At 54.7% G+C, this 27,720-nt stretch overlaps 2 protein-coding genes across 2 annotated transcripts; one reads left to right on the forward strand and one right to left on the reverse strand.

The window, feature by feature from the left end:
- Positions 1-3,625: 3,625 nt before the first annotated feature.
- On the forward strand, positions 3,626-4,156 carry IUM83_18756 (putative secreted RxLR effector protein; the record flags this gene model as incomplete). The annotated part of the gene is made up of 1 exon (XM_067943768.1): positions 3,626-4,156. The coding sequence occupies one exon, from the start codon at positions 3,626-3,628 to the stop codon at positions 4,154-4,156; it is 531 nt and encodes a 176-aa protein (XP_067792302.1).
- Positions 4,157-8,359: 4,203 nt separating this feature from the next.
- On the reverse strand, positions 8,360-10,063 carry IUM83_18757 (Myosin light chain kinase-related; the record flags this gene model as incomplete). Its single annotated transcript, XM_067943769.1, has 1 exon — positions 8,360-10,063. One exon carries the CDS (start codon positions 10,061-10,063, stop codon positions 8,360-8,362), a length of 1,704 nt encoding a protein of 567 aa, XP_067792301.1.
- Positions 10,064-27,720: the final 17,657 nt, after the last annotated feature.

Raw genomic sequence — 27,720 nt, forward strand, 5'->3', positions numbered from 1 at the left:
ATCTAGTCTAATTGATCTTTACTACCAGGCTGTCGTTCGTCTTGCAGAGGGTGACTCAGCCACTAAAGTGGCCCAAGCGATATCCGTGCACCGGTCAACGCACAGTACCGATGGCAGAAGCAGCACGAAGAGCTCACAGCAAGCGTTCAAAGCTCACCTAGCAAATGCTACGTAGACCCTTCCACCCGTTCATCACTCCTTCAGCACTCCGGGTTCACCATCCAGCGCTAGAGAAAAAGTATGCAACATGTAAGAAGATTGGTTCAACTCTTATCTAACTGTTAATGTGTTCGTATTACAGACTATTCGACTGGATAGTGGATATGCGCAAAAATAGATCGATGTGCGTATCCGCGGAGTGCTTGCTGCTCATGCTGTCCAAGTTCGCACCTCAGCTTTCGCGCAGCCGATCTCGTCCGGCGAATATCATGTTCATCCGTCGGTTCTTAACGCGAAACCGCTTGACGATCCGACGAATCACTCACAAAGGAAGAAAGAAACGCAGCGACATGGAGGTACAAATATTATTAGGCTATATTAAGCCCGCATGGATTACTAACTTATATTTTATTTAAGGCTATAGGCAGCATGTTTTCACGCTCTATCCAGTATACGATTGAGGAAAAAGGCGTGCTTGTCTTGGAGCCTGGCCCCGCTATGTATGAGGCCGTGTACAACATGGATCAGACTGCGATATACATTGACATGAATGAACGCACGACAATCGAGTTCGTCGGAGCCCCCACTGTTGATGTTCTGCAAGGTTTGTTTGTTTGTGTTATTTTTTTTCAAATTAATAATTTCTTTTGTGTTAGGGAGCGCGGTGAACGGATTCCGCGCCTCGGTGTTTTGGCTGTTTCGCCCTCGACCGGAACTCGTTATGCGGGGGCCCAAACGCTTGTCTGAACTCCTCTTTGACGTGCTAAAGCCCGTAGGATCGGAGTGTCGGCGTACGTACGCCCAACTCCTTGCGCGTCCGCCAAGACAGGACATGGCGAACGCGACCTTCGACAGCGGGTCGACGATGCGTCGAGCCGCTATGGCTGTGTCGAGCTCGACAAGCCATCGGAGGAGAGGCTCGCCCTCTCTTCCCACGTAATTGCTTACGCTCAACTTTAATGGTTGAGCACGCGGTGACGCCGTTACTGAGGAAGCAGCATCACACTGCTCCTTCATGATGAACCCCAGAGCAACACCATGTTGCTCCGTCGGCGATAGCGTACGCAGCATTGTAGCTATCGCCGCTTCTCCAATGACTGTTGACAGTCGTTGGAGGGCTTCCCACTCTGGGTCAGACAGGTGGGGGCAGTCTGCGCGTGCAACATGCGTTGCAGGCGTGTTGGAGCTCTCCATGGGCACCTCCGTGCTCATGTGGTTCTCGGCTCCGCGTTCGTACACCGCGTACGAACGTCAAGCAGTCGGTCGTTGGACGGACTACAAAGTGCTACCAGGTGTAGTGGGTCTAACTTGACTCACTACTTCAGCTTACACGTTGCGCAACGTGTATGGGGAAGCGTAAGTACTTAGTAATTACTTAGGTTAATTATATTTGAATACACAAATATAAGTTAACTTAGACAAGACTCCAAGTGACTTAGATTAGGTAAAATGAGAACTGTATTGTTTGTAAATTGATCTTCCTCTAAAATCTGCTAAAACTGTTTATCATCTATGAAAGGGTTGGCAGCGGCTGGCTGTCAGAGCCCCGCTAATATGCATGTCTCTGATCGGTAGAAAGATGCTGCTTTCTACCAATAGGATCTTTGGGTATGTGTGGACCACTCATTTTGGTGGCCCACTTCAATGTATCCATTGGTGTGACTTACACCAAGGTGAGGAAGTATCTAAACTTTTAACAGATATTCTATCTGTTAAATTCACAAGTGGCTTGTAGCCACTTGTACGTGTAACCCCGTTACATGATACGTCGCTCGACACTGTTGGCTTCGGCAACTATGCGTTTCATCCGTGAAATCGCGGAGAGGCTCACTTTAAACTCCTTGGAAACGAAAAAATCCGAAATCGCCGATCCTGCCATCTTGTCGGTCTTGCATTCGTAGAGAGGGAGCATTTTAGACTCCACCAGACGAGTTAGCTCCAAAGTGCTGGACGTTGTGTTTCTCGTGTCCTTCAGAAACGAGGAATGGTTCCTTCATCTACGGAACGGCACGAAAAACCCGCGTGCTTAATGTGGTTGTGGCTGAGGTTGACCCGCGTAACTTTCCAGAAACCCTCGGTGCCCGATACATTAATTGAATATGGGCAGACAATGTCCTCACAGTTTGCCTCTTTGTCGAAGAATTACTGCCCATTAAGCTTCTTGCACACGTACTTGGTGTTTCCGACACCATCATACTTGCTACTAAAACTCTCAACCCTTAGCTGAAAGCTGGCCGCTTGCGCAAATGCCTTGAACCTCATCTGAACTGCCTTTTGAGTGCCATGATACTCAGATCCAATGCTATCCCGACGGTCGTAAGCGACACCATAGTCGTCCAAGCTTGGGTTCGTTTGTTGTACAGGTATCTCCGACCGTAGCAACCCCATAGACATGGTCATCGAGAGGTCAGAATCATCCACCCGAAATCGCTCGCCGCCATACACCTTTTTGGTCTTGGTCGGACGTATTTCGGTATTATCCAGAGTGATTGATGCTAGAGGGCAGAAAATTGAAGAATGGTTTACTTGTGAACGCGTCCACTAGAAGATAAGACAGCGGGCCTATTGATCTTATTATTAGAGTATAATTATTGATTTGATAAGACGTTGAAGCTAGTGAACTTTGGTTGTATGCGATAAAAATATGTTCCGCGTGACAGCACTCGTGTCTTCTAATATTTTTCGGAAGTAGTACTTTGGTTTTCGAGTATAACTTCTAATGATTGGAGAAGTATTACTCTTAATTCAAGTGATATCAGTGAACGTTGTTGGCTTTTCACAATCTTTCCTGTGAATCTCAGTGAAAATCACTGATTTGTGGAAATTCCTCCCTTCCGGCGCAACACTGCACAATACCTATCCCCAGTAAGCGCGACAGTATAGATAACCGATTAAAAGGGAATTAAAGATGGTATGGTCAACTTACCAGTGCTCAGAAAATTTTGAAATCCGATTTGACGAGATATGGTAAGGGCGGAGTGCATCAGGAGTCATCAGTACCGGTACTGTACTTGAACTCCTGAAGAAATTATCTTGAAGGATATGGCTAGCTTGCATAAGCGTTCAGAGATGTTCACGCTTCAAATCTTGTCAGCACTGATGACGCGAATCAACAAAGACATCAACTATTTTAATGGTTTAATTACATGTATATAGATGTATGTATACCACAGTACAGTATAACAGACTGATACAACACGTATTATAGAGCTCGTACTATTTTACTACATTCCGTCTCTACGTACTCTCTTATTCTTTGCGGTGATATGAAAATTTTGTGAAAGTAAGTACGATGCAGATAGTATAGTACTAACCTTCATTGTGTTACATGTACAGTACCACAGTGCTGTTTTGCCAAATCTTCATTTTTGATCCGCGATCATGAGATCGGAGGTGGTTTAGGGCTAAACTGAATCTATAATCTATGCACACATGGGTGTCTGCAAATGGAGCCCATTTAGTATCGATGCGGGTGAACTACGCGTTGTTATTAACCGCAGCGGTCACTTTTGTTAGCACTTCTGCTGCTTCAGCGACCACAAACTCGGAAGTGATCTCGAATCGTGAGACTAATATCGTCAGCAGATTCCTGAGGAAGCACAACACCCCCGCTGCTAAGAAGCAAGATGACGACGACGAAGACAGGGCACTCAATTTGGATATGGTTGCGAATTGGTTCAAGTTGGACAGCAAGAAGATCGATGACTTGGCTCCCAAGATGGAAATTGAAATGACGAACCTGAAGAGGCTGGACGACGTGGTCGATACGAAGAAACTCGATGACGTAACTGATCTCAAGAAGCTGGGTGGTAAGACCGACGATCTGAGCACCGAAGACATGGCGAAGACCTTTGTCGACATCTTTGATAGCTGGAAGACTAAGAGGTTCAGCGTGGAACAAGCTCGCCAGGATATGCAGAAAGGCGGCATCAACGACGAAGGTGCAATGAAAGAGGTCTTAGCCTGGTATGTGAGGTACGTTGTGCAGGTTGTGTGATTTTAGGTGGCTGTTCTTGCCTTAATAGAAAGTATGCACCAAGATCGAAAGGAATAGAGAGGTTTTTTCGTGTTTTCAACAACTTTATACTAGTATTAGTATTAGTATTACAGTACTTTTAAGTACATGACGGATTTTTAAACCGGCAGTACTTAAAAAAAAATTACACGAAAAGGTTTTTTTATAGTTGTCGATATATGTACATTTTACCTTGATCAATCCACCAGGTGAGGCAAAAAAAATATCTACACCATACAATACTCGCCAATCACGACATGTTGAGTCAGTGTACGATAGATTGCTCTAATTACAATGTAAATTCTACCATTGACATACCTGCACTATACTGTACGCTATAGCTACACATTTGTCCGTCCTAACTGTCAACACTCTCATCAGTCGGTTTTGATTCCGTAAATTACCTGGAATTCAACGTTGGAAGTGAAAATTATCCCCCTCAACGTGAGACTGCGGCGACAGGTGGCTTCGACGAGCATCCGCCAAAGTTTGCCGCCCTTCCAGGCAAGGCGACGCAATGAGTGGCTAGGCCAAACGTGACGGAGATCCCAGCGTCTTGTGCCCTCGGCGCAACACCCCACTTCTCACATGACCCGGTCAGCTTAAATGCCATCTCGACTTGAGAGGGAACGAGTGACTTGGGAATCTCGATCCAACCTCCCCAGATATCCATCAAGTACCGCATCATTACAAGTTATCGTCAGGCTTGTGCCTTAGCACATGGCTCACTGTTGCGACAAACAACTGCATATCTAGTCCAACGGGAAAGCCTTCCTCGGCGGAGCACTTTGCTAACTGGCTGAAGTCATCGGAGAAGCTTGGTAAAGATCATGAACGGCAATTTTACGTACCATACGAATAACGCCCTCAAGGTTATCTAGGCATGCGTGTGGGTTGACACTACCGCTGGTTTGGCAGTTCTGTGGTGACCAAGCAAAACGACGCTAACTTCCGTGAAGCCTTCGCGTATATGGGGGGGGGGGGCTTAAAACTACTTTTTGAGAAAACTATTAAAATACCGCCCATATTATGCCTGTATTGTTTTTTTTGTGCTAACGGATTTCACCGAATAGTACCCGGGTCACTATTTACGTTTGCTCACAAAAAGCAATCACATTTGGGAGGGGGGCTTCTAAACTGTGTTCCGGTAGGGTTGCTAAAAATGCGGTAAGTGCCTTGATGAGATAGACACCCGTAGAGAAATATAACTCCAACTGGACAAATAATACTTTTTCAGATTCACTCAATAACAACTGCAGGGAAAATCTTCCGCTACAAATGCATAGGATTAGAATGAGCAATTTCCTGTGCTACAATACTCCAAATATCGTGTATATTATCTCGTCGAGCACAGTGGTTAACGAGCTCCTGACATGATTACCTCACGCTAACTCCACCATTGTCGAACCGTGCCCGGATCGAGGGACCAGCCCAGCCTGCCGAAGGGACGAACTGCTCTGGTTGGGACGCCCTCGTCTTCACAATCTGTAAAAGCCGTTGTGCGAGGAATAGCGGCAACTACGCGCGTGCCACAGGTTCGGTGCATTGGTGGCTGAAAAAAAGAAAACTCTCACTTACCTCTGGTATTCGTTCGATACCACCGGGTTTATATTTTGTGCAGGGCTTTTATTTTCTGATCCAAATTTGTAAACGTGACCAGGTTTCTATTTTGTGAAGTAATCGGTGAAATCCGTTAAAATGCCGTGATGGATACATAGTTTACTAGAATGCCACCCACTCTAAAGGCCGCCCGAAGGGATTCATACCACGATGACACTAAGTGACAAGCTTGCTGTCGCTCAGACATGCCTGCGTTCATCGGTACCGCCACCGGGTACTTTCATCTTGTGAGCGCGCCGATCTAAGATGCACCTAGAGGACCCACAACCCAGTACTGGTAATCAAGCCCTGGATGTGATCACGACGCGTTTAGGCAGGCAAGGCCTCCTTTCTGCAATTCTCGTGGCTAGTGGTCATCCCGGTTTGCTGCTCTTCATTTACAAGAAAATATTCGGTAGGTGAATAACACAAAAGCTGTGGATGATGATGATCACGCACGGCTTTTTTTGTAAGATCATCCGATTATCTTGTTCTTAACTTTATTAGCGATAAGAATGGTGTTGAATTAGTTTCCTCAAGTCTTTCGTACCCTTCGCGGCATGTATCACGCCGAAAGAAATCTGTGACGATCGTCTGCCTCTGCGACCACTACACTGTTCAAGCATGCGGCGGCGCTGGTCACAACAAACGCTGTGGATTCGGTCCGAAAGCGAAGCACCCACAACTTTGCCTGCAGCCTAATTCGCACTATTGACCTGATTGATTCAGTCTACCATGGATGACGCAACGCTAGGCCAAACAGGTTTACATGAATATAACATTTCTTTTACACGAAATATGCATGTTTACCCCATCACCAAGTAGTACACACCATCGTTGCCTTTGAATTTTAGTAAACTTGTACCCATCGTTGCATTTAGTAAACGTACAAACAATGAGTGACATTTTAATACTTTTCCTTTTTAAAAAATATTTTGATGCTACGACTAGAGGATTCCATATAGGGCTTGTGCAAGCGGCGACTTGTGTACTTGGGTCAAACAAGACCTGGACGTGACCAAAACCTCGTAACGCCGACGAGACGACCCAGGACTTTGGTGTCGCAGCCAACAACCCCTTGCCATTGAACTTTCGGTGTCGCTCAACGATTTGCCAAAGTTGAGGACGTGACCACTATGGTACTGGGTGACTAGTATGCGCGGACGGCATACTGCCAAGCTACCCGATTTCGCCATGATACCGTTGGAGGTTTCGTTCACTCGGGACTCTTCGTCGACCACCGTTGCGACCGGAACGTGTCACCCACCACGGACTCGCCGTTCGTGTCAGCCGTGCGCGACTACGTAGTATTTCGAGTGAGGTGGTACGGATGCAGCGCGCACCGTATGATGGCATCCCGCACACGGTGCACCACGACACGTTTGAGAGCGAGGCTACCGCGGTATACACCACACCATGCAACTAGCAAGCAATGAGGCAGCCTAGAAGAGTTAAAATGTATCATACTTCGTGGAAATTGCCATACGATGCTTGTGCATCTTACACTGAGCCTATTAACTTGAAGGGTTAACGTGCTTGGCCAACGATATCGGCATATATGTACTTACCTATCCACCCGAGATTGACGTACATAACCGATTACACACATATTCGTTCTCGACACCTTGGCGCGGTCGAACTCGATCTACGCTATAAAACAGGGCGACTTTTTATCTGCAAATACATGCAATATCAAACCTCGAGAGAGGGTTTGTGCAAGCTCGTTGAGGCTTTGACGAGACCTTTGCGTCATCGACGTGCACGCATTTCGTGTTTGCATCTGATCATCGTCACCAAATAGGATTGGCTTATCAGTGACAAGGCACGAAATGCCAGGCTAGGTGGAGTGGTGAGATAGTGCACCTGGAAACCGAGTGTTGGTCCCCTGCTCAACTGAGCCTCACTTTGCACTTTGCTCCAAGCTGCTTCAGCAGCAAACTTCAGCTGAAAAAAAGCCCTCGTATCCTGCTCAAAATGGGCGTGTCCTACACCATTCTGACAGTCATCGCCGTACTTGCTAGCGTCAGTACCGAGTCAGAAGCTACGGGCTTGGGCTTGGTCAAGCTCTCTAGGACGTCAGTTGGCGCGGCGCCAATGAGTACCAACCGGTTTCTGAGGTGAAGCAAGATCTACGAGGATGAAGAAGGCGCTGAAGACGAAGAAAGAAGTCTCGATATACTCACAGAAAAGCTTGGCGGACTGTTGGAGACTGAAGAAGGTGAACAAAACGACCCACATTGATGCTATGGCTCACCTGCAACAGAGTGGAACCGCTTGGGAAAAACGTGAGGTTATTCAGGACTTCCTTATGCTTAATGCGGCTGTCTTGCACAAACTAGCTGGCACGTAGAGGTGATGATGGGCTCGAGTGAATTGCTTTTAAATTGGTGCGTCAGTTATTTCAATAAAAAAAAAGCTCTTGTTTCGAGCTGTGTTGGCGTTTTCATGATACTACGTAGTCAATTGAATACCGCCACCGAACTCTATCCAACAATAGAAGTATCGACACTCGCCGCACATCTTCATTTACAAATATCAAAACCTAAAAATTCACTGATGAGCGCGCGGTATGATAGTCAGTGTTGCTCAAAAGTATCTGCCAGCTTCAGGCAGATTTTCCAGCCAGCGTAGAAGGTGGAAATGGTTACGCTCGCGGGCCTCATCAACCACAGCTTCATAGCCAAAATGTCTCCTGTCATGAGCGTAGAGCCACTGCAGCAAATCCAAATCACCTCTACTCGCTGCGTCCGTTGTTTTAGGCAGCCGACAGCGAAGGCGGTTGTTCTTCTTCAAAAATTCCAGCACCGCCACTGAGCGAGATTCGCCTGCCATGGCCGTACAATACTCGTCGCGGTTCTCGTACAAAAATTTAACAACCTCATAGTGGCCATTGCGCGCTGCATCGTCCATGGCCGCAGTGGTGCATCCTTCTTTCCTATTCTGATGCAGGAAAACCACGACCTCCAGGTGGCCATTCGCAGCGGCCCGATCCATTGCAGCTGCAGTACAGCTGGCCTTCTCAACGTTCTCATGCAGCCAACGCACAATTGCCAGAAACCCACCGGCAGCAGCGTCGTCCAAGGCATGAGCAGTGAACCGGTATCCCTGGTGATGAAGCCACTGCACGAACTGAATATCCCCAAATGCCGCAGCTCCGTCCACGCGAATGCGATATCGCTGGCGAGCTAAGCACTCAAACGTTTCTTCCAACCACTCGATAATATCTTTGTGCCCACCAGCGGCTGCTCCGCGAACAGCGTGGGCTCGTCTGCAATGCACCGGATAATTGTGTGCGTGCAGCCACTTCAGCACTCCCAAATGCCCGTCCCTGGCAACCGCATACAGCTCGTTCGTGTGAATCTCAAACCTAAAGTGGCGGTTGAGCGCTGCCTCCTCAGCTGCCGCTCGATCGTGCAGCCACTGCAGAATGTGGCACTGGCCAAACGACACCGCAGCCGTGAGCGCCGCCTGCGTCCACGACGTGTAGGCCACCACGACCGTCTCCATCACGTACTTGACCACGTGCAAGTGTCCTCCTGCAATGGCGTTCTCCAGGGACCGGAACGTGCGGATCTCGTAGTACCGCGTGTCGTTGAGCCACTGCACGACTGGCAAGTGTCCGTTGCGAGCGGCCAGCTCCAGTCCCCTTCTCGTGCAGCGGTTGCCCATCACACTATCGAGGTACTGCACCACGTGCATGTGGTTGTGCGCCACGGCGGCGTCCATGACGCTCCAGCCGAAGGCGTAGGGGCCCTTCATCTCGCAGTACCATTGCACGAGGTCGAGGCGGCCGTTGGCGGCGGCGTGGGCCACGGCGTCCTGGCTGTCCACGGCCGCGTCCTCCACCATCTTGTTGCTGAACTCGTCGTGCAGGTAGCGCAGCATGCGCAGGTCCCCGCTGTACATGGCGGCGCGCTCGGCGCCGTGGAACCTGCCCTTGGGGTAGTACTTGGAGCGCAGCCACCGCACGCCGGCGAAGAAGCCGCGCGCGGCGGCGACGTTGAGCGCCGTCTCGAACTGGAACTGCCGGTAGCTGCGCTTGAGCTCGGACGACCAGCTCGAGAGCTTCTTGCGCTCGCGCAGCGCCGCGTGCTCCAGCAGCAGCAGCGACTGCGACCCCAGCGGCTGGTGCTGCGCCGCCACGGCCACGGACAGCACGGCGGACACGTCCAACAGCGACTTGAGCTGCTGCGCGACGTGGCCCAGGGCCTCCACGCGCGGGAACTCGCGCAGAACCACGTCCACGCACAGGAAGGAGGGGCGACACGAGGAGGAAGAGGCACCCGCCATCGATGCGATGCGTGTCAAGGCGGATCTGCTGGTGTGGAGCACACGTGGAAGAGAGAGAACGCACTAACTTTGCTCGGACACGCTGCTACTTTCCCTCGACAAACAGTTCTACGCAATAGTGTCCGCTGACGAGGCTCCCATACACCCGGTCATAGCACTAAACGTTCTTTGCATTGTCACGCGTTGGCTTGCTTGAGATACCGATTTTTGTTTTTCAACTGCCGTGCTGCTGGGGGAAGTCACGCAAAAGTACGTGTCTGTATCTCAATCCCACTTGCTGTGACAGTGAAGGCTCGCGCCTCTATCCTCCCTCTATCTTCTGGTGTTACAAGATCGCGTCTGTGTGCTTCATAGTTCGCTCTACGATTATACAGACGCTTGGAAGTGCTATTCACCAGTGCTATTCGTGAGCTACGTACATGCAGTGGAAAGCGCGCTCCTCACAGACACGATAGATACAGCCTTCATAGAGACCTGTGGACTTTAGAGTGCACGCGGATGAGCTGTTCCTTTGGCAGAGCTCTACGGCACTTAGCTGTAGTAGATTTGTTATGGGCATTGTAACGCGGCGCCCAAGTTGGTGCGGCTAGACACACGCATATTGTCAGGCCCACCTCTGGCCTGCTGAGCAAGCAAGCCAGAGCGTTGCGGCGCAAAGGCTCTGGCTTGCTTGCTCGCGGCCAGAGGCTTGAAGTTCCTGTGGCAGCTACCCGAGAGGGTCAGCCGTCACAGTGAACACGCATTTTGTAGGAAAAACATGAAAAAGAAACATGGAACATGCATTTAGTAGAAAAGAAATGAAAAGAAAACAAAAAGACGCAGGGTAGTACATAGTCAAGGAAAACCCCAGAAATACGCAAAGAGAGCCCTGTGCTCGCGTAGGAGCACAGCGAGGCATGTATGTTAGGCTAGCAGTAGCAATCCAGTATTAAATAAACCGTCTACACCGCACATCGACCACAACTACCGCGCTTCTCGACAGGACCAACATTCGCACCCACTTCAACGACAAACACTCTTCGGGTCCAACGCGACATCTGGTAGCACTTGCGGGGGGAAGGCTCGCTGCTGCACGGCACTCAAGGGGAGGCTTTTTCAGCTTGAGGTGTAAGTGTCACGTCAGCGTGACCAACCCAGCTGTTGGGGAGACTTTGGTACATTAATAGGGCAACCTATTATTGTACGCTGACCGTGGGAAATAACTGGAGGGCAGCCGTGGTGCAAATTTGTTTTGCATCTTGCCCCGGTGACAGCCCATTTGCCAAAGTAGCTACTGTTCTCAAAAGACTGCACCGCATATAAATCGAGCACTATAAGTCTCGAAGCCGGTTAGTCAGTTTTTGTTCTTGGTAGCCCGGCACAGCAAAATTTGGCGAAGCGAAGACCAGGACGACAACCGTCACCGCTCGACCTCTAACGCGTCATCGACCTCTCAAGTGTCATCGACCTCTTCAAAGGCATCGAAGAAGTCCAAGACCTCCCACAGCGCATAACTCGACCAATTTTAGGAAGTAGCGTAGGCTATTTTCTTTAACAGGTTTTTTCTTTTACTTTCTTTTAGTCAGTGCCCCTAAAAGTAGATTGCTCCCACCGGTATCAAGTTTCAAGGGTGAACACACAAAGTACGAAGTCTTCGCGTGTTCAAGATGGCGGATCCGGCCCAACTAATGCATAGAATGTTGGCGGCCATGGAGAAGCAGACAGAATTGATCGACGAGCTGCGCAAGTCAAGGCAGCTGTCGCAACTAAAGCTGGATGGGATAAAAATGCCCAGCTACGGGGGGACGCTCAAGGAATCGTTCCAACTATACCGGGAGCAGGTGGAGCAGTACTTTTTAGCTAAGGGCATAGACTGGAAGGATAGTAAGTTGAGTGGACGCATTTTGGCTGTGTTAGCGGGATCGCTGAAGTATGGAGCCGCGCAGTGGTACATCGTCAAGAAGGACGATGTGAAGAGTGTGGAAGACTTCTTTTTGAAGCTGGAGGAAGAGTTCGTGCCTCCGGATCTGCAAGAACGTCTTCGGGACCAGATGAATGACTTGAAGGAGCGTCAGTGTCGAGACTTGCCCGATTAAATCAGCAAGTTCAGGCACTTGATTACTCAAGTCAAGGAGATGAGCGAACTGGACAAGATCATGTATTTCTTGCGTGGTCTGCCGTCAAGTATTCGGGAGGAAGTCCAGTATCGCAGGAGTGCAACGTTGACCGACGCTATTACCGTAGCGCTCGACTATGACCGGTCTCACGCGCATCGTGGACGCTCGGAAGGAGCACGCGACAGACCGAGGTACCGATCGTACGACAACAGACGATCGAAGAGCAACAACGATGGACCAGTGCCGATGGAGATCGACAACGTAAGGGTACCGTCGAAGGAGGAATGTATGCGCCGAAACCTGTGTTTCCGGTGCGGGAGTAGCGCCCATCGGGCTCGTCAATGTCCGATACAGCCGCAGCAGACGCAAATGGCTAAGCGGAATGCGCCGAAGTACAACAACTCGGGCAGTAATCAAGGGCGTAAGCCGAGGATGAACATGGTCCTCGAGGATGACGAACAGGTGGATACTGTCGTCATGGATCGCGTGACTATGAGTGTGGCTGACATCCAGGAACAAGCGGATGAGTTACAGGCACTCATGGACAAGGCACGTGTACAAGCGGAAGAGACTGTCACTGCAGCGTCAGAAATGACGGAAGATGCTGGCGCGTGTGGACTACAGCCAGTTGAAGAACCGAGTTTGCATGCGATGCAACCGGAATTGGAGTCTGGTGTGTGCGGATCGCCGCCAGAGCAGGAAGCTGAGTTGCATGAGAAGCAGTCAGTGAAGTTGGTTCAGCAAGGATCGCAACCAACAAGTATGTGGTGTAGGGAACACCAGATTTCGTGGAGCACTCGAAGTTAAGGCAGAAAAGGGTACCAGGACGGCCAGGAAAACGGCGCCGACGGTACTACTCGGCTGGATGGTGCCAGTCCGCCGAGTTCGCAGTACCGAGACGGTCAGGAAAGCAGCACCGACGGTACTACTCGGCTGGATGGTACACTGTGCCAGTCCGCCGAGCTCGCAGTACCAAGACGGCCAGGAAACCGGCGCTGACGGTACTACTCGGCTGGATGGTACACTGTGCCAGTCCGCCGAGCTCGCCGAGCTCGCAGGCTTCACGAGCGCACCGCGGCCGACTGAGTGGGAATCAAGAGCACCGGAGACCAAGGACGGGTGGCGCTACGCAAGGAGAATACGCAAGTACAGCGGGCCGAGTACGGGGACGCTAGGAGACGCTCAGCCGAGTTCAAGGCAGTTTACAGGCCTTGAGCTCGGCTAAACAGAGCCGCCGGCCGCCCAAACGACACGGTGCACGGCCAGAAGGCGCACAAGAGGACCAAGCGTGAGCCCGGCGAGCTCAGCAGCACTCAGCCGAGTCGGCGAGACCTCCCCGTCGAGCTCGCCGGGTTATCCGGACAACTTATCCGGCTCCGCCGAGTTCGAAGCGTCGCTGAGAGGGTGAAGGGTCGGCCGAGATCCGAAACCACTCCATTTCACTTGATATTTGTATAGGACCTTAGGAATAGTGGAGGCGCCCTTTCAGGGCGCCCAGGAGACTTAAGAACAAACAGAGCAGAATTTTCTAGGCCCACAACACGTGCACACTTTCCGGTAAGTCCCTGCACGGGGTCGGATTATGCCTGCCGTCGGTACCCGAGAGGCATAGCTTGTAGGGTACTCGACTGGCAGCGCCAAGAGATTAGGTCGGCCCGGGATTGGGCGTTGGGTGCTCGCCAAGTGCGAAGGAAAAGTCTCGCTAGCTCAGCGAGCCGGTACGCCGGACAGCCCGGGTGCCGTTACTCTTCAAGTCGGGTTGCTTCTGCCCCAGCGGCCTGTAAAAGCGCTAGCGCGCCGCCGTCCATCCTTTGGTGGAGGGCACAGGAGCTTGTGAACGGAGTCCGCTAGCTCGGCGGATCTCCGGAAGAGTGGACCTTGGTTGGCAGGTGTCGGCGAGAGGCGAGACACCCGCTGTCCCGGTTGGGCCGAACCGCGAGGGGACAACCCCTGCGCAGGCCAACAAGCGCCGACCTAACTCGGCGATTGTTGTGGTTTGTGCTGGAGATCCACATCTGACGATATTTGTGTGTTCTGCAACACCACAACTGGTGCCGCGACCCGGGAACAGGGGTGTGCCTGTGTTTCGTAGGTACCAGCTAACCAAGGTTTGAGAAGAGCAAGGAGAGAGAAGATGGTCAAGGGATTTGTAACGCCGAGCCTGGCGACGGCCAGAGCGAACTCGGCGGAGCTAACCAACTCGACGGACTCGACGGCGGCGATGGTTATGGACGCGACGGCAGAAGTGACGCGCTCCGTCTCGTTCGACGATGAGGAAGCCCGAGGCCATGGAAGTGATGATGAGGAAGAGTTGGAGATGAAGGCCGAGTATGACGCGGTGAAGTCGACGGCGGAACTACTCGACGAAGTCGAGGAGTTGTCGCTACAAGTTGGGCGCGTGGGAAATCCGCGCCCAGTTCAGCGAAACTTAACCGCCGAGCTCGGCGATGATGCGGACGATGATGATGACGACGTTGCTCCAGGGGACCGTCCGCCCCTAATACCGCGAGCGACGAAGAATGCGGATACGCCGAGTGCGAACAAGGTTTTGGCTCGACTCGGCGAAGAGATGAAGACGCAGAGTGATTGGATGGTGATGTTTGGGCCGGTGGCGATGGCCCGAGCGAAGTGGTCTATGCTGGGGCCGGAGCTGGCCCAGCCAGTGAATAGCACCGATGTCAACCAGTTGGCGGAGGATACCATGCTGCTGCTGAAAGCAATGGGGTATCGGTGCACGAGTCGGCCCAGCAGCTTGATGCTGGACGGATGGACCCCAAGGCGAGCCTCGCTGGAGTTGATGCGGTGGAAACGGCGATTGAGATGGGCGTTCGGACTCGAACAACCGGCGGGACCTCGGCAATCGATCGCAAAACGAACCGCCAAGCCCCAGCAACTCGGCGAAGACCCCAGCAGGATTCCGTTGCCGAAGACGCCGGAGACGAAGAAAGGCCGGCGTGAGGTGTTCCGGGCGACGGAAGGGACCCCGTACTTTGAAGACTCCCACATGAAGACTCCTGTGAGAGAGAGGTCGAGTGGGGGTCGGTACGCCGAGTTCTACGACGCGGCGGACGAAGCAGAACTCGGCGGAGACGACGACGAAGAAGAAAGGGACTATCAAGACTTGGCGGAAGACTCGACGAAGGCGGTAATCAAGCGACTGAGCTTCGACGACACCGACAGCGACAGAGCCCAGTACTTGGAAGTACGTACCCACGCTTCGCTGGACAAGATCGCCGAGTTCGAGGGAAAGCGTTACCGTTCTGAAGACTCGCTCCAGTGGTTGAAGCGATTTATCTACGAGATGAAAGGCACGAGGATGGCCCAAGATGCTTGGTGCGAGCCGTTCTCGCTGAGTTTAGGGCGCGCAGCTAAAGGATGGTACCGCCAGCTGCCGAAGAAGACTCAGCGGAAGTGGAGCCTTCTCAGCGAGGCATTCCTGGACTACTACTGTTCGCAGTTCGACCAGTCAGCGCGTACGCGCTACTACTCAGCTCGACGCAAGGAGAACGAACCTGTGTGCGACTTCCTGATACGCTTGAACGGATACGCGAAGTCGGCCAAGATCCAGTATGAGTCTAAGGGGCCGGACGCCGCTGATCACGTCGAGCACTTCTTGCTGAATTGTGGAGACGACGACATCATGGACCTTCTCTATCCGCAGCAATTCGACGACATCAAGAAAGTGGAGAAGATTATCAACCAGAAGATCCTGGGGGAAAAGCGGAAGAAGCAGCGGGACCGGCTCGTAGGAGCGTACAGTCGAGATGGGAAACGGTCTGAGTCGACTCGGCGGAGTGACCTCCGCCGAGATGACCGACGAGACGAACGCCGAGATGATCGACGCGGAGATCGCCGAGACGACCGACGTGGAGATCGCCGAGATGATCGACGAGATTATCGCCGAGACGACCGGCGACTGCGCCGAGATGAAGGCCGGGACCGCCGACTTGCAGCAGCTGCAGTGCTGGAGGATGATCCGTACGAGGTGGCGGACCGGCGATGCATGGCTCGGTACGATTCCGAGAGCGACCGCAGTGATGACAGCTATCATAGCTGTTCGGACTCGGCGGGCGACTCGGAAGAAGATTTCCTAGACGCTGGGAACGTGAGCGATCGCGATCGTTGGTCTGGCGATCGCAACAACTCGGCGAAGACACCAAGGAGTGATGTTCGCCGAGTTCCGCCCGGGGCAACTGGGCGAACAGGGCGGCCCGCCGAGCGCCGAGACTATGATGGACGTCGTGACTCCCGTGAACGCCCACCGTACGGTCCCTGTGCCGCCTGTGGTGGAGCCAACCACTCCGTCCACTTCTGCCGTCGGCGATGCAAGTTCTGCAAGCAAGTTCATGATGCAGGGCAATGTGAACTTTTCCAACGCTATGAGAAGCTGGCCTCGTTTGTCAAGGCAAATGTTGACAAGTCCAAGGTGCCAGATGATCTACAAGACCTCTATACGCCGAGTGCTTTAAACTCGGCGGCCCGCCAACACTGACTGGGTTGGACACTACCGGGCTGCCACAGTCCGCCGAGTCGGCAGTAGAAGCGAACTTTGTGTTTGCTTCCGTCGGCGAAGCAAAATGGCCCGAAGAACGGAGTGAGGATAGTGATGGTGCAAGTGAAAACGACGGTAATGGCAGTGAGCTCGACGGATCGGATGAAGAACGCCGAGCGATAGTGAATAGTGCAGTGATGACTCGGCGGACGAGAGAGTCGGTGACGACCCCGAAGGTGATGAAGTTGCTCCCTGGAGAAAAATTGGGGTGGTGGTCGTCCCAGAAGTTCGACCGCCGAGTTCGGATGAGAGCGCTTGTGATGGGAGCGGTGAACGACCAGCGGACGAAGATCCTACTGGATACGGGGGCGAATGTGACAGCCATCACGGAAGCATTCGCCAAGAAGCTGCGATTGAAGCAGCGAGTCGTGAGCCACGACATGCAGATCGATGTACAAGGCTTTGAGGAATACAAAATCCCAACCCAAACCAAGGCGACAGTGAAAGTGACACTCGGCTGGGAAGTAGCTTACGAGTTCGATGTGTGGATTATGAACCACCATGCAGGAGTCGACTTAATCCTAGGTACGGATTTCATGATCCCTGCGGGGATCCGACTCGACTTGTTTAACTCGACCGCCAAACTGCCCGACGAGGTGATCGTTCCGCTGCTTCGATCGAAGAATGCAGCGGAAATGCCACGGGACAGCCTGTACATCACAGACGGGCCTGCGGAGCCTATGAGCTTGCCGAGTAGGCTCCCCGCCGAGTTCAAATTGCGTAAGCAACAACCCGACGGCTCGACGCACGACTTGTGGATACGGCGCACACGAGACTGGGTTCCCACCGTGATCGTCAACCGGAGTGGCAAAGCCGTGCGCGTAGTGCTCACAAATGTGAGGGCGGTGGCTGTCTGGTGCCCAGCCCACTTCTCGGTGGTTGCGTGGGCCCCGCATGGGGTACTTCCTCCTGAGGGATATGTCCGGCTGAGCTCAGCGAAGTACAGGGACTGGCAGGTCCTGGCCTATGAAGCAGCTATCGACAAAGTGCTATTGAACAAAGAACAGCAGCTGTATGAAGGGTGGCTGGCACGACAGCCGCCAGCTGTGGAACGTAGACCGTACATGGAACCTGAGGCGGTGGTCGCTCGACCCCCCGAAGCAGGAAGCGAACCGGGACTCACGTGCGCCCAGCAATGGGAACTGCTGGCCCGGCGAGGAGAAGAGCTAGCCGAATTCGCTGGACGGACTAACTCGTCCAATCTATCAGACGCGAACGACGGCCACGTTATCAACTCGGCTAACAGCGAATGGAGCCCACAGGATGACTCCGCCGAGTCGGGAGGCGATGAGAGCGACGTTGTAGACGGAAACAACCGCCTCACCTTGACACACGACCAGGATATGGCCACGTGCCCAACCGGTCAGAGCGGCCCCTCCTCGCCGAGCAACTCAGCTGAGTCAAGGGTGCAAGGACAACAGTCGACACATCTTTCGAAGTCAGTCGAGTTGATCCCGGGGGAGACCGGACCTGGCCCGCCCTCCGGACGCTCCAACAGCGAAGAAGTCGATGTCAGTGATGAATTCCTGGATGAGGACCCGGAAGAGAACCTCCGGCTACGCTACCTCCTTGCTGCACGACTCGGCGAAGAGCGGGAAACCATAGAAGACCAACAGTCCGCCGAGTTCGAGCATTCCGCAGTAGATCTGGCGTTAGAGGACTACGCTCACGAGTTGGCCTTCCTGCCTGATCTGGCAGAGGTCGTCCCGACGCAGCTCGACTACTCAGCAAGTAACGTGACGTGCGAGGCCCACTCGGCGGAGCAGTCCAAGCGGTTGGTGGACGTATTGAAGGCACACGAACACATTATGATTTCTAGTGGGAACGCGTTGCCCCCACCGGCGTATGGAGTGGTGTGCGACATCGACGTCCAGGGGCATGAGCCCATCCGGCAACGCGCCCGCCGAGTTCCGTTGAAACATCTGGGCAAGTTATATGAGCTGCTCAAGGCGCTGTTGAAGTCACGACTCATAGCGTTCTCCAACAGCCCGTGGGCCTCCCCAATAGTGATCGTCCTGAAGAAGAATGGGGTCGACATACGCCTGTGCATCGACTATAAGATGGTCAACGCCGTCACGCTGCTTATGGAATACGCCATGCCACTGGTGGATGATTTGCTCACCGAGCTTGAGAGTTACCTGTGGTTCTGCTCGCTCGACGCAGCGAGTGGCTTCTGGGCGGTGATGATGACTCGGCGCGCTCGGTGGATCTCGGCGTTCGTCTGCGCACTGGGTCATTTTGAGTGGTTACGAATGCCATTTGGCCTTAAGAACGCACCCATGATATATCAACGATTGATCGACAACGCACTGTGGGGGTACGTGCAGCCTAAGGGTGGATGGTCCGCCTTCGCCGAGCGCATCCGCCGAGCTGAAGCCGAGTCGGAGGCTCAGCGGAAGACCCACTTAGTCGAGTTCGGACCCGAGTCGAGTCCGATGTCGAAGTTCGAAGCAGATCACCGAGCCCAGGTTGAGTCCGATCCGCTTGAAGACTTTATCAACAACCGGGATGCAGATATGTTCTCGACTGGAGAACCGGATGAGTCGCAGGTGGCCCCCGTGTTTGAGCGCAGGTCGTTTGTGGACGATATTTGCTTTGGTGGAAGATGTTTCGACGACTGCCTGAACACTTTGGACAGGCTGTTGACCCGGTTCGCCGAGTGTCGAATCAGTGTGAGTTTCCCGAAGAGTATTTTCGTCCAGCCCAGAGTCGATTTCCTGTCCCATGGGGTGACCTCGGAAGGGATTCAAGCCGATCCGAAGAAGGTGTTGGCCATCGCCGAGCTCCCGTTCCCAAAGACGAAGAAAGGAATGCAGGCGTTCCTGGGAGCGTTGAACTATTACGCCCGGTTCATCCAGAACTTGGCAGTGTATGGGGCCGTACTGTACCAACTTAAGGACACCGACTTCGAGCCAGGGGTGACCTATCCGCAGCCAAGACAGCGTTCGCCGAGTTGAGGAAGAAGGTAGCAGACGCCCCAATACTGCGGCATTTCGACTCGGCGGAAGACGTCCACGTTATGCTATTCGCGAACGACTGGGCACTGAGTAGCACACTGATGCAGATGCACGATGGTAAACTCCACCCAGTCCGGTTCTGTGGCCGAGTGCTCAAAGATAACGAACTCGGCTATCACCCCGCCGAGAAGGAAGTACTAGCCCTCCTCCAGCTCATCAAAGTGTGCCATACACTCCTCGCTGGGAAGACGATTAATGTTTACACGCGGTTCTCGACGCTCGAATGGGTTTTTAACTCGAAATCTCTCTATGGCCGAGCGGTCAGCTTTGCGGTGCTCCTGTCGCCGTATCACCTCAAGGTCAAGCGAGTCCGAGAACAAGACGTAGCTTTCGTTCAGCTGCTGCAGGCGTCGATAACCCCGGCAGTAGGACTCGACGAACTACTTGCACATGTAGCCCCACCGTCTAAGAGCTCGGCGACCGTCCGGATGGACCCAGAACTCCTCTATGCGCGTGTACCAGTAGCCTTCAAGGGGCACGTACTGTCATTTGACGGCTCGGCGAAGACCGAAAAAAACGGTGGCTACGGCAGCTGCTCGTGGATCTTGTGGCGGTTGCCTGAATGGCACATTGAGATCGCTGCGAGTGCGCACCTCCAGTCGACCACGGTGAATATAGCCGAGTACACTGGCATGAACAATGGGGTGACCGCCGCTTTAGAACGCGGGGTCACTGATCTGATAATCGTAGGCGACTCTCGGCTTGCAATCCAGCAATCCATGGGGGTGATCGCGTGTAAGAAGGAAGCACTCCAAGTCGAGTTGGCACGTCACAAGAAGCTAGTCGAACAGCTGGATTCAGTTCGATATCTCCACGTAGTGCGCCTCTACAACTCGGCGGCCGACTCCCTCGCGACAGAAGCGTTAGAAGCCAAAGCTGGGAAGGTGGTGTTGAACGCCGAGCGGAAGGCCCAGTTGAAAACGTTGAATTGAATCCAAGAGATGCTGTATCGAGCTGAAGACTCGACGGAGGAAGCCGAGTTAGAACCCAAAGTCGCAGCGGTGACGCGGAGCCAAGCTCGCCGAGTCCGATTCGAGGACGGCCCGGCACCAGTGGAACAAGAAAGGGGTCCACCAGACGAATTCGAGCAAAACAGCAGGCCTCCAAACGAGAGACGGGCGGTGGAAGGCGAAGCCGAGTTCGGAGGAAGACGAGGAACTCCGGTAAGCCCAGCCGAGCTCCCTGCGGAACTCGGCGAAGCCCGGGAACCAAACGCTATGGATATCGACCCAGTGCTCGTACAAGCAGAACGCCGCCAAAGAATCGCCAAAGCGCAAGATGAAGAACTGCGGTGGTCGGACCTCAAGGCTTATCTGCGGGGCGACTACGCCCAGTTAACACTCCGCCGAGCTCACAATGCCGGAAAGGTCGCCGAAGAGTTCGTACTCAGTGAAGACAGCCTTCTGTATCGACAAGACAAGGCAAGAAGACCGAACGAACTTGGCGAACTGGGCTTGTCGCTAAGGTTGGTGGCTCCGACGACCATGATTGACGAGATCTTGCAAAATTGCCACAACTCCGTCGAAGGAGGGCATCAAGGAATCGTCAGGACTTACCATAGAGTGCGGGTGGATTATTACTGGATCGGGTTATATGCTGATGTGGTCAAGCATGTCCAAGCCTGTGAAGACTGTAGCACCAGCAAGAGCAAGCCCCACTTGAAAGGATACTCGCCGGGCAACGTGGTCTCAGATAGACCGTTCCACATCGTGTCCATGGATTTCGTGATCCCACTGCCAAAGACTCGGCGGGGAAACACGGCTTTACTGCTATTCCAAGACCATTTCACTGGATTCGTGATCGCGAAGGCTATGAGCGAGACAGGGGCACTTGAGGTCGCCAAGGCGTTTGAGGAGTGCGTGTTCCGGAGGTTCGGAGCCCCGTCACTGATTCGACACGACCGAGACCCAAGGTTCATGAGTGAAGTCTTCCAGAAGTTCTCAGATATGATGCAGTCGAGATCAAGAGCAACGCTGAGTTACAGGCCACAGGCGAACGGCCAGCAAGAGCGGTCAGTGAAGACCATGATACAGACGGTCCACGTCTACGTGGAAGATCCACTCCAAGCCGACTGGGACGACGTAGCCGAGAAGCTGGTCCATGCTATCAACAACTCAAGAGATTCGACTCGGCGGGAAACACCGTTCTACTTGGTACACGGCTGGGACGCTAGGTCTACACTCAAGGCTATGACGGAGTCCGTCCGCCAGGGTGGAGGCAACTCGGCGGACTCGGCGGGAGCTGTGGAGTGGCGCCGAGAAGCCAACCGACAGAGAGAAGTAGCATTACGACTGGCCGCCGAGTTCCAACTAAGGGAGAAAGCCCGGCAAGCGAGGGAACACAACGAAGCACTCAGCCGAGTCGAAAGGAGAGCAGTCCCTGCTAGTGTTCGAGGTGAAACCCAGCGGTGCGATCCAGAAACCGAGTCAGAACAACTCGGCGGAGAAGACAACTCAGCCGGGCGGACAAGAATAGACGGAGGCATTGAATCCGCCGAGTCCGCCGAGTCCGTCGAGCTCGCTGAACCCATGAAGTCGTTGTTCAAGGAAGGTGACCAAGTGTGGTTGTTCATGGAAAGAGTCAAGCCGGGTCTGACCAAGAAGCTCGCCCACCGATGGCATGGGCCGTTCAGAGTAAAGAAGAAGGTTGAAGAGTTCGCTTACGAGCTAGCGCTTCCTGACAAGAGCGGATACCGGTTCCACCCTGTCGTCCACGTCTCCAGGCTGAAAGCCGTTACTGGACCCGGCGAGAGACCGTCAACTCGGCTGGTAGCCGAGCTCGCCGAGTCGGACCGACTCGACTTCGATGAGGAATTGCTCCCGGAAGACAGCTGGGAACCGGACGAGGACGCTGACAAGTACGAAGTCGAGGCCATTTTAGAAGACGAGTTACCGCTATCTACAAGCACGACCAGGACGCAGAGGATGTTCAGAGTGAAGTGGGTCGGCTACGTTGAGCCAACGTGGGAACCACTGTCAAACCTCTCGTGCGGAGGACTTCTCTTTGACTATCTGCAGCAAAAGAAACGCGAAAACCGTCTGCAAATGGTGCAAGTTGCAGATGAGGCTTAAAAGCTATTGCACCGGAAAAATGATGATCCACCGACTCGGCGAAGACCAGCAGGCCGAGACGAGTTGAAGAAGGTTACTGCGTCAACCTACATGTATTGCATGAATTACGAAATGGAAGTTATGGAGGAAGGAAATCACAAGGAGCCGAGCTGGCACATCAAAGCTGAACATCACCGTGTGCTGACGAAGTAGTCGAGCCCGCAAGCGAAGCAGCCGCGGCCAATAAATTCATGGAACCACTCGCCGAGCTCGCTATGGTAGCCGAGCTAGCAGGAGCAGCCGAGCTGGCAGCCACCGCCGAGTTCACCACCTTCGCCGAGCTCGCCGCCATCACTGGACTTGCTGTCGCAGCCGCGCTTGCCGCTGTAGTCGAGCTCGCTGGGCCGCCAGAACCGGGAGCGGCCGACGCGGAGACACCAACCGAGCCGGGAGGCAGCACCGACTGACTCGTCGAGTCGAGAGGCCCTTCGGGCGACGCTGGCCCGAAGATGGAATACACCTGCGACGGCCCACACAGGTTGGGTGAGCTGAGCAGGGACCCAGAAGGCGGATCGAGGTCCTCCGCCGACCAGCCGAGTTCTTCGGTTTCACACCCTTGGAAGATGTGAATGCCTGACCGGTTGGATGGGACTGGGGCACTCGACGACAACTGGGGCGGGTCCGCCTCATCCAAGTCCACGTCTTCGCCGACCGAGTCCTCCACCAGACGAGGGTCAACCCCCTTCGACGTGAACACCAAGAACTCGACGTTCCGGGATCTGAAGCACGTGTTGAAAGGGTGGGCCGCCGGATCCGTCAACCACCAAGCTCGCCAAGGCTCGCTGCAATCAACTGATTTCGCTGCCTGACACCAATCCTTGTCCGAGGGCACCCAGGAGAGATTCACCAGTGGGTATAACGGAACAGAAGGCTCGAAGAAAAGCTCGGCGTCCACCTCTGGAGCTGCCAATCAGCCGAGTTCCTTCATCACCGCCGAATGTAGCTCGTCGGGCAGGATAGTCATCAAGCTCCGAAGGGCGTCGCTGCGGCGCTTCCGAGCAGCCTTGTACAAGAGCCAGAGCCCGTACGACTCGGCGATCTCCTCGTAGGTCGAGCCGACATTCTGAGACGGGTGAAGACCCATCAGGATACTCGACTCGACGAGCCAGTGATTCCGCTCATACAGCGCCACGAAGTACCGGGTTGGATTGTCGACGACCGAACGCTTGCTGCCAACCGGAGCCGGAATCTCACCGCGAATCTTCACCCAGAGATCCCCCAGTCGCTCCATCAAGTTACTCGGCCTAGCCGAGCTAGCGAGTCGAGATCGCGCCTCCTCGAACACCCGCGGAGAGAAGAGAAAAGGGGTGTCAGGAAGGAGGCGGCGGATGCATTGCGCCGGGTGGCCAGGATCGAAGACGTCCGCGAAAGCTCGGATGCCAGCTGGAGAACACTTGGTGGGAGGCACCCGGGGTTTGCCGGTCGAAGTATCCACGGCAATCTGCCCAGTTTGGTGACCGAGGATCGCGTTCCAACACCGGGCAGATCCAAAGTGCAGGAACCGCAGCTCTTTCAGTTGAGCCAACTGCGGAGAGATCCGGGAGTCCCGCGAGACCGCCTGCGCGGCACGAGTCTGCAACACAGTATACGAAATCCGCAGAGCCAGGGGCAACACCAGGTTGGGGTGCACACCAGTGTCCCCCGCTGTGATCCGGGTCCCTGCTGAGCGAGCTGGAGCCAGCCGGAGACGACCAGCCGAGCTAGCAGACCCAGGAGAACTCGGCGGAGCTGGACGGGAATGACTAGCCGAGCTAGCCGACCCAGGGGAACTCGGCGGAGCCGATTTTTTGCTCCGCTTAGCTGACCGAGAGTCATCCGCCGAGTCGAGAGAAGCTCGACGTTTTGATTTCGTCGACTTGGACCGATGCTTCGACTCGTGCTTGGACTTGTGTTCGTGCTTGTGCCGGCGCCGGTGCTTGTGCTTGTGAACGCGCTTCTTCTTAGACCGTGTGTTTGTTTTCTTGGGATGGGCCGAGTCCGAGTCATCCGACTCGGCGGAGGAGCCCAGTAAGGTCCGACGGGCCGCGCGATACGACTGAGCTTTGCCTGTAGGAGGAGGCAGGGTCTTGGAAACAAGGGAACGGAGCGGGATGTCGTCGGAGTCCGGTGAATCCTGACTCCGCGCTTCCTTCTCCTCTGCATCAGCTTCAGCTTTCTCCTCCCACTCGTCGCTAGCAGCCGGGCTCGACCTAGGAACGACTCCGCCGAGTCCATCGCTCCCACCTCCACCATCATCGGAATCCGAAGACCCGTCCGAGATACTCAGCGGGTGAGCCGACGTCCCAGTGGGGTCAACGGAGTTACCGCTGGACGAGTCCTGGGAGTGCAGTCGACCGAGGACGACGTCGTCGGGAGTGTCCAGTTCATGCAGGAGGTGCGCACTGAGGACCCGAGCAGTGGCCGCCTTAACTCGGGCTGGCCGACCGGAGGGTGAAGTCAGCGCGGCGGAACCAGCAAGCACGGCAGGCCGAGTGGAACTCGACGGAGTACTGGGAGCTTGAGTCAGTACGGTCGACGAAATCGAACTGGATCGGTCGGCCCCACGCACACGAAACCGCGGCGATGACCGGGGAATCGAACAAGATAATAGCCGGCGTGTCGCCGAAGCCAAAGCCGAAGCAGCAGCCGAGCGACCCGTGCTCCCAACCACGAAAGGGCTCGCCGAGCTGGAAGCGGTCATAGAGACCACCGGAGCCGAGGGGCCGACGCGCGTTGGAGTCGCCGAGCTCGGGACTGGAGCGGAGCTCACCGACAAGGCAGCCGCCGTTGCAGGTGGAACCACCTGTCCAGCCGACGGGGTACCAGCATCGGAACCAACCGCCGGTGAAAGTGATGGAGAACCCGAGTATGGAACAAGAGGAACCACTGGCTCGGTGAGATCCGGCTCGTCGAAGTCGATAGCGAAGTCGTTGGCTGAACCAGCTTCACCAAGGTCGCCGGCTCGGACGTCCGCCGAGCTCGAGGAAGAGACACTCGGCAGACCAAGCTCTTGGGTAACTTCGTCGAGCAAGGCAACAGCCTCCTCGTGCCCAGGCTCGCCAGGAAGGGGGCAGGCGTAAGGCTGAGGAGGCGGTACGTGCTCTTTCCGCCGGGGCCCCGCAGCAGTCAGCGACTTGGGATTCGCGAGTCGGCGAAGCCGCTCAGCTGGCGTCAAAGTGTCCAGCCGAGCTCGATGAAGCTGATCCACCGACTTACTCCACCGGAGCCTCGACGAGCGGGTCGACTGAGCTGACCCTGCGGCCGATGCAGATGCAGGCGCCACGGAGGAACTCGGCGGACACACTGGAGAAGATGGGCCAGTCGAGACGCCAAGAAACGACGAGCTCGACGAAACCACCGAAGTCGGCGGAGTCGCTGACGACCCATCTTGGCGAGGATGAATGATCAACTCGACCGATCGAGTCTCTCCGGCGGGGATGTCCATCACCTCCGGGAACCTCGCCGCTAACACCCTACACAAGCGCGCATTCAGCTGCAGCTCGGCGGGGTCGAGCCCTGGTACATCCAGACCGGCACCAGCAGCTGCAGCCATGTGAGGGTCGTGCATGGGCAGAAACCCCTGGCGGGCGATGATCCTCTTCTGGTTCAGAATGACCCGGCGCTGGTCGGCGATGGTGGCCTGAGCGTGACGGAGAGGCTGAGAGTCCCCAGACGAGAGGAGCCGAGCTGACTCGGTGAGCTGCTCGAAGTGTTTTGCCGCCACCCCTTGCAAGGTAGCGTACTCAGCGTCCCGCGCCGAGATGGCGTTAATGAGACGCGCGATCTCGGCGTCGCGCTCTCTGACTTGTGCCCGGAAGGCCTCGGCGTGGGCAAAAGCAGCAGCCACCTTCTTTGATTGGTCCTCGCGGGCAGTCTTGAGGGAGGCCTCGGTCGCAGCCAGAGACTTACGGAGGGAAGTCATAAATGGAGCCAACTTCTTAGCCTCCCGCTCCCAAAGAGCACGTTCGCGCTCGGCGACCTCCAGCTTGTCCCGGAGCTCGGCGTTCTCCACAGCCAGTGAGTCTAAACGCCGAGATAAATGGGTGTTGACGGACTCGGCGGTGCTCAGCTCGACCCGGAGAGCGGCCACGTCGTTCGCGGAACTCGGCGTAGGTTGCTGGCCCTGAAGAACGTCCGTGACCTCGGCAAGAGAAGAAGCGGAGAGGAGAGCACGTCGCCCCGCCGGGTCTATGGCAGGAGGAGGCCGAGTCGAGATGAACGCCAGGAGTCGGGCGAGAGCAGCGTTCTCCTCCTGACGGTTAGCCGACTCGGCCCGCACCAGCGCCTCAAGGGAGCTTAGGCTCGCTTGCTCCGCCGAGTTCGACCGGCCAACACCGGCGGCGCCCGAAGTGGTGTCGCCATGCGAACTCGGCGGACGAGGGGGAGAGGTGCGAGAAGCCGGACCAGACTCCCGGTCGAACTCCAGGGAGTTGGTCAGATCGATGAGCGAGCCATCTCGCTCACCGCTGACCCCTGAAGCCCGGGACGGCCGACCAAGCGACTCGGCGGACCTCACCACACCTAGAGGCGGTCGTGGATTTGGAACACTTGGTGATGAAGCCTGGAGAAAGAGGGAGCAAGCTGGTCAGTACTGGAGAACCGCCAAGTACTAAACGAGGAAGCAACTTACCGAGGAGGCAGTGGGCTCGTCGCGACTCGGCATGACGATGGATGAATGACGAGACCGTTGGGTTTGGAGCCGAAGAGAAAGGTTGACCCAGAGTGATGATCAAGTCCCTCACCACCTCGGCTCGGAACGTGACCGGGGCAGTTGTGGTGTAGGGAACACCAGATTTCGTGGAGCACTCGAAGTTAAGGCAGAAAAGGGTACCAGGACGGCCAGGAAAACGGCGCCGACGGTACTACTCGGCTGGATGGTGCCAGTCCGCCCAGTTCGCAGTAC

This window comes from Phytophthora cinnamomi (genome assembly GCF_018691715.1).
Source record: "Phytophthora cinnamomi strain GKB4 chromosome Unknown Contig36, whole genome shotgun sequence".
NCBI classification, from domain to species: Eukaryota; Oomycota; class Peronosporomycetes; order Peronosporales; family Peronosporaceae; genus Phytophthora; species Phytophthora cinnamomi.